This window comes from Alosa sapidissima, chromosome 4, assembly GCF_018492685.1.
Source record: "Alosa sapidissima isolate fAloSap1 chromosome 4, fAloSap1.pri, whole genome shotgun sequence".
In the NCBI taxonomy this organism is placed as follows: domain Eukaryota; kingdom Metazoa; phylum Chordata; class Actinopteri; order Clupeiformes; family Clupeidae; genus Alosa; species Alosa sapidissima.
The window spans coordinates 22,318,853-22,325,510 of NC_055960.1; the positions used below are offsets into that span (position 1 = coordinate 22,318,853).

A 6,658-nucleotide genomic window follows, 5' to 3' on the forward strand; every position below is an offset into this window, starting at 1 on the left:
AATTTGTGCCCAGGGCGAGGCAGAGTGAGCCGTTTAGAGATGAAAGTGAAAAGAAATAAAGGGCTCAATTTAATCGGGTTTAAAACCCTTCAACATAACGTTTGTGCTGAAAACCCAGAGAGCGAGGGCTGATTGGGGATAAATGCATTTCTTACCATGCCTGCGAGCTATTACAGCCCTCTCCAACACAACCGCCCATTTAGCAGACAGCGTTTTCATTACGAACTCTAATAAGTCTTAACATTATTAAACGCCAGCCGGATGGTAAACTGCAACTGGGGAAAATGCGAATCTTTTCAAGAATTAAAAAGCACATTTAGTACTTCGGTTTAAACACGAGGTCATTAAAGAGAGATTTGTAGGAATAATTAACATGGGTGGTTTGCTAAAAATTCTGCCGAGACGCTGGCATAACATTCCTAGTAAATTAAAAACTTCAGACGCGAGCAAATTTACTGACAGATCCAATAAACAAATCACATGATAAGACCCATTAGACACTAAGGCAACTTGACTCATCACAAGATTAATAAGACTGACACTGCGCGTTGATATGGACGGCCAACATTGTTGAAATAACATTTGTTTGACATATTAAAAATAGTATTAGCACAAAAAATATTTAAAAATTCAAATTCACATGTCTAATTCACAACAGACCTACAATTAATAATGTGTACACCACCAAGAAGAAACGAAACAGGCTATACAAAAGTGTTACTGTAAATAACACTGAAAAATTGCGGCCAAAAAATGCTCTCATTAAAATATAGTTAGATTGAACGTAATTGGCATAACATAACATTTTCGAATTGAGCCAATAAACATGTAAATTTCCCCGTTTAATGTTTCTTTCCGGAGTAGCTTTTTGGCTCTCCAAAACACAGACGCTTGAATACACACAACAGGCAAATAGTGCGTAGGCTACAATAGCCCAATTTCAGAATGAGCACAAACCATTTTCGGACAAAAAGAAACGTTTTGCGCCGTCCAGTGTTTGGTCTATTCCAGCAGCTGATTCCTTAATATTACAAAACTAACCAACAGCGGGGTGTACTGAATTATTCATTTGCCTTTATTTTTCCTTGCTCTTTTGTTCAAACTTTTCTGGCCTCCCTTTGGAGTTTCTGAATGAGAAAGGACAGTCCCCATAGCCCTTTTCGCTGCCGTGCTTTCGAGGATTTGCCTTTGTGCCGCAGAGGCCTCACTTTGGAGGAGCTTAAATGGATACGGGGTTTTCCCTCAAGTTCATCTTCAAGTTTGAAGAAAGACAGGGCCGCTTAGAGCGTTTTGTCAACACCTTTTCACAATATTTTATTGTCCAATGGACAAACTTTGTGTGATATGTAGCCTATCCATATAATTTTTACTTCGACGCATGCTCTACTAAAATGTATTGAAGGGAGGATTTCTCATAAATTAAGGGTAGGGTAGGGTATACGCCCCCCCCCCCCCCCCCCCCCCCCCACCACCACACACACACACAAGCACACGTGTCAGTTTAGAACATTGTGGATAAAACTTATTTAGTAGGCCTATGCACGACCGACGCGGTTTCTATGCAAAAAAAAAATAGTCCAGCAGAGCAATTCCACCGTCTCCATTGACATTAGTCAAACTGACAAGTGCGAAGTTGCTTACACTGACATTGATTGTCAAATGGGTCATCTGTCAGCTGTCGTTTAGACGGGTCGTTAAGTGGAGCCGCTGAAGAATCTGTTACACAAATTAATTTACTGGAGCTAAATACCTTACGTCAGAGCCTATATAAATAATTGAGTGAGGACTAGATAGAGGATCTAACAGCATGAGTAACCACCGCGATTAGCCAAATAGCTGTTTCCTATTTGCCGAAGAGGTGCACATATTCCCTAGATGATATTAGCTCTGTAGGAATGTAGTGATCTATAGGTTTGACGACACTAAGCGATTACAGCTAAATCACACCATATCTACTATACTATTTTGATATAGGCCTATATAAATATGTACACATATAGACTGGAGCGATATTCTATAATAATAATAATAATAATAATAATAATAATAATAATAATAGTATTATTATTAATAATAATAATAATAATAGTGATAGTAATAATAAAGTAGCCTTCTGCTAAATAAAATATAACCTCATTACCTTTATCACCAAGTATCCCATCGATGCTATGTTTGGTTTTCTTCTCGCCGTCTTCATCCTTTTTATCACAATCATCATCGTCATCTTTTTTCCCAAAGCGTGCGCGCAATACCCGGCTAATAGAGCTCACTAAAGAAAAAGAAGTGAGAATCAAGCTTTAAGATAGGCTACTGTGCTAAAGTGAATTTTATCTTAATTTGATACATTTTTATCAAAGTACTTTTTCAAAATGAGTACTGTACTTTACCAAAGTCAGAACAATATATTCATCGAACAATGCTGTGGCTGATCGAAAAGGTCTATTAATCTAGGTTAAATAAGTAGGCTACCCTATGCCTGTCTAAATGCTAACAAAATAAATTATTCGTTTGACATGCGTGTCTGCAAAATGCAAAGGATGAAAATGCAAGGTATGAAAATGTAAATGTTCAAGTATAACACATACAAATGGCCTAGGTCCAGCTGGCAGCGCAAGCTGTCAGACAAAGTTGGTAAAGTTGGCGGTAGAAAGGAAACGGTGCTTACCGGATGAGGCCTCACCTGAAGGAACCGTACTTCTGTCGCACACCCCGTCCTTCAGAAGTTTGTCTCTTATCTCCCAGCTAAACATCCCTGGGTTTTCGCGTTTGTATTCCTCAATCCTCTTTTCCACGTCCGGCGTTGCCACCTGCTTTAGATTCCAAATCGTGAGGCAAGAAATAAAATGTCGAGGAGAGATGGGGAAAGCAAAATATGTCAATTCATTTTACGTTGTTTTCATTCAAAAGAGCACATTAGCACATTAATCCAAGTCACACTTTCAAGTAAAACAAAATTTACATTAACGACTTTGCTCAATGTCTCCAATTGAATTTACTGAATGCATAGCTAGTAGCCTATATTTTTTCCTATAATTGGATACTTATAGACTTGCTTGGGACTATGGCTTTCCTGCACTATTACTGAGGCCTACAATAACCATACTATAAGGCTTTTAATGCTTTCCATGCTAGAATGAGTTAATGCTAGGCAGACTTTTTATGACATAGGCCTACTGTGGTCATCGTAATCACGGTCATTTAGCAACATTAGAACACCCTGTAGGAAAGCATCCCAGAGACCTGTCTTGAACTATGCCTTTACTCACCCTGGGTTTGCTTCCACCTATCGCCCCAGGACGTATCGAACCCGTCTCCTGGTACCGACACAGGATTTTGGACACACAGCCGTGGGAGACTCGCAGCTGTCGCGAGATTACGCAGGGCCGGATGCCGTGGTGAGCCATCTCTACTATCTTGTGTCGGATATGATTTGGTAGTGGCCTTCCATTGATGAAAACTCCACCAAGTTGATTCACCCGACCTTGGCCCAGTGGTGTTGATACTGTTTCATAACAAAGATTTATGTACATTTAAGGAATTAATAAGGGAACAATTATTCATGCTCATTTGTCTACAATGATCTATTATCTTACACATGCATTGCACAGTCAATATGACTGTGGTGAACCACTTGCTCTAACACGACTTTAAACTCATGAGTAGGCTAAATTATATGCACTAATATGTCACCTGAGAAAATGCTATAAACACAGGCCTATTTTAACACTTAAATAGGCCTATAATGTTTTATACACTTCAGATCAAATTACTTTGAGAATGTTCGTGACTATTAGGTTGTATGTGTTTCTTGGGCCTCAAGACAGGGTCAAGATAGCAAATGCATTATAGCTAAATATAAGTAATTTTCTAAATAGATCGCCACCACATTAATTCAGTCATGCTGTCCACACAGGCTGTGAATGACATTGAATGCAAACAGCACTCCAATGTCCAATTTAGCATTCAAGAGGCACTGAAGATTGTACCACTTTTCACCTTGATTATTCCAAGTCATGCTGTACAAATATTGATGTGATCCTTTGAGCCATCTCTTAGATGTGTATTTTTTCACAATTTGTAGCACTGGGATACTTCACTAAATCCGGCAGCTTCAGTAACTTGCGAAAATCGTGGCTTGTGCTGTTTGGTAAAAAGCACTTGAGCACGTATACTGTCTGTGGCTGGGAACTGCTCCCGCGCAAGACGGGCTCTGGCATGCAAATAACACACACACACACACACACACACACACACACACACACACACACCTTCCAGAGCGTTTGGACATTTGGTAGGAGAGGAGAGGCTGGAAAGTCCAACTGGTACACTATATTGTGTTCCTATTATGGCTAATTGTGCAAAATTAAATTAATCAAAATATAAAGTATAGCACAAAATGAGTATTTACAATTTCATATAAATTTTCAATTTCAAGTTTTTGATACCATGCTTTATGCAAAGTCTTTGAGATGACTCAATGGACCTCCTGCTCATCCTACAGGGAGTGATTTGTAGGCTCCCGACCGGCTCTTCCTGACGGTGTAAATTACCAAACAAATTGTCGCCTATTAACTGCACTTGCTCTACTTCAGAAAAAGTTCAGGTTGAATCAAACATCTAAGCTACAGAGTTTTACAGAGATAGGCCCACGCCAAACATATACTTTGTGTCAAGAAAAGTCAACTGTAAACACACTTAATGTACATGGCCAGGCCATCTGTTGATGTATATCCCTCGTATCACGAGCATCCTCTGCCATCCGCATACCTTCCAAAGGGAATCCGGTTCGGGGATAGTTCTGGCCTGGAGCTGGACGCATCATTCGTGGTACTGTTCCTGGTAAAGTAGCCATTCCAGCTACTTAAAAAATCGTGTCACTTGCAAAGCCAAATAAATCACTCACACCAACAGGTCCACAATTAAGCTTTGACGAATTGTCAACCCTTCATAAAAGCACACACCAGTGAAATAGAAACTCCAAGCAGAAAATCTGCCGCACAACACCCCATCAAAAACAGAAGGGGAAAAAAGTCAAAAGAGGTGGCCAAGTGCCTAGCGGCGTCTCCTCGCGAAAAGAAGGAAAAGCACTCTCGCTGTATGATGAGGAAGGCGTGCGTCTTGCTTTCGAAAGTCGGCTTGAGCAAAGATTATTTTATTCTTTGTCTTGGTACTGTTGGAGCCCTGTTGGTTTTGATAATAACGTCTGCGGGCTGGATGGGGTAGTTTAAGTGGCTAACTTTAAAGCACGTTGTAGGAGGAGGCAGTTGAGCGCACCGATAGGTTCCACGGCCTTTCTTTTATTCATGATTGAGAGAGAGGGTATAGCTACGGACCGACCGACCAATAGCAGCTGGTTTGGGAGGATGCAAAGTCACATTCCGCTCTGAGACCGTTGCGTCACTATCTCTCAGCCAAACTCAAATTCACAAATGATACAAATGAGCCCTTTTTTGTAATTTTACAAAGAAGAATCATGACGTGTGAGATCACTAGCCCAAAGCGATATATAGCAAATATAATAATAATAATAATAATAATAATAATAATAATAATAATAATATATCGGCTAGTCTATGTAAATATTTAAGTGACTGTATGTTTGTACTTGGATTAATTGTATTTTCCCTAGGAAATACATTTCTGAATATGTGTGTCTTTCACAGGAGGTCATTTGTGCATTCCAAGATTTCAACATCCCTAATTATGTTCTGTAATCGACTGTTCTATTCAGAATAATATGGACAGATTCTGAAAGCCACAGACAGTCTGACTATTTCAATTAAATGTATTTACAGATGATGAACATACATGATACTTTTCACGCATTCCCATTCAAGGGACGGCATGTCATCTGCACTTGACATCGAGGTCAAAGTCCAAATATCAGCTAATTAACATGGAGAGATCCCCTGACAACTAGTGGTGTAATGTAAAAAGATATGGCTACGATTATTGTCTGAGTATGGTATTGTGAAATGGCACCTTATATCTCCAATCTTTACAATATCTAAACACACCATCGACATTTTACACATTAAACAAAAAGAGAAATTAACTGTTGGCATGCCTTACATTAAATGAGACAATGCAACTTACAAAGACACTGATTTTGTCGTTCACTTTTTAGTGTGATAGGGCTATATGTAACCTATTTAAGGATAAGTCGATTATGTTAAACAAAAATAGACGACAATAAATCCATAATTTATCTTGCTGGGACATTTGTCAAACTATATTAAATACGAGAATTATAATGAAGCAGCTATAGCAAAGATTCAGAACTTCAACAGTTACATGGAGGTGTTATCCAACTGACTCAGTAGCAAACCTGGCAACAAATACGTGAGGAACGTGTGGCGGAACTCCCTTCTTACATTAATAAATAGCCTTTGGACAAACTGTCGCAGGAGTGCATGATTCAGCTTCATCGTGGAATGAGAAAAGTCACATATGTTGAATGGACGGGGCCGTGTGTCAACTCTGTGGGACTGCCGCGCATAGAAAATTGTGTGACAATTGCCGTGGAAAACACTCCTGGAGGAAGGCAATTTCACAAATAATTTTTACAACAATTAGGGAGTGTGGAGGGGTGAAATGGCGATTTCACATGCAGATGCGCTGGTGGGGAGGAACTGGTACCCAGCCGTAGTACTCTGAC

The 6,658-nt window shown here is 39.6% G+C and overlaps 1 protein-coding gene across 1 annotated transcript in view; it reads right to left on the bottom strand.

Annotated features, from left to right (window-relative positions):
- pax7a (paired box 7a) overlaps positions 1 to 5,202 on the bottom strand; it is a 56,125-nt gene extending 50,923 nt beyond the window's left edge. The window contains exons 1-4 of the mRNA XM_042090397.1: positions 4,768 to 5,202; positions 3,267 to 3,502; positions 2,666 to 2,810; positions 2,141 to 2,269 (exon numbers count right to left, since the gene is read on the bottom strand). Of these exons, the coding sequence (XP_041946331.1) occupies positions 2,141 to 2,269; positions 2,666 to 2,810; positions 3,267 to 3,502; positions 4,768 to 4,852 (595 nt within the window). The 5' untranslated portion in view covers positions 4,853 to 5,202. The remainder of the gene's footprint in view (positions 1 to 2,140; positions 2,270 to 2,665; positions 2,811 to 3,266; positions 3,503 to 4,767) is intronic.
- Between the last annotated feature and the right edge of the window lie 1,456 nt (positions 5,203 to 6,658).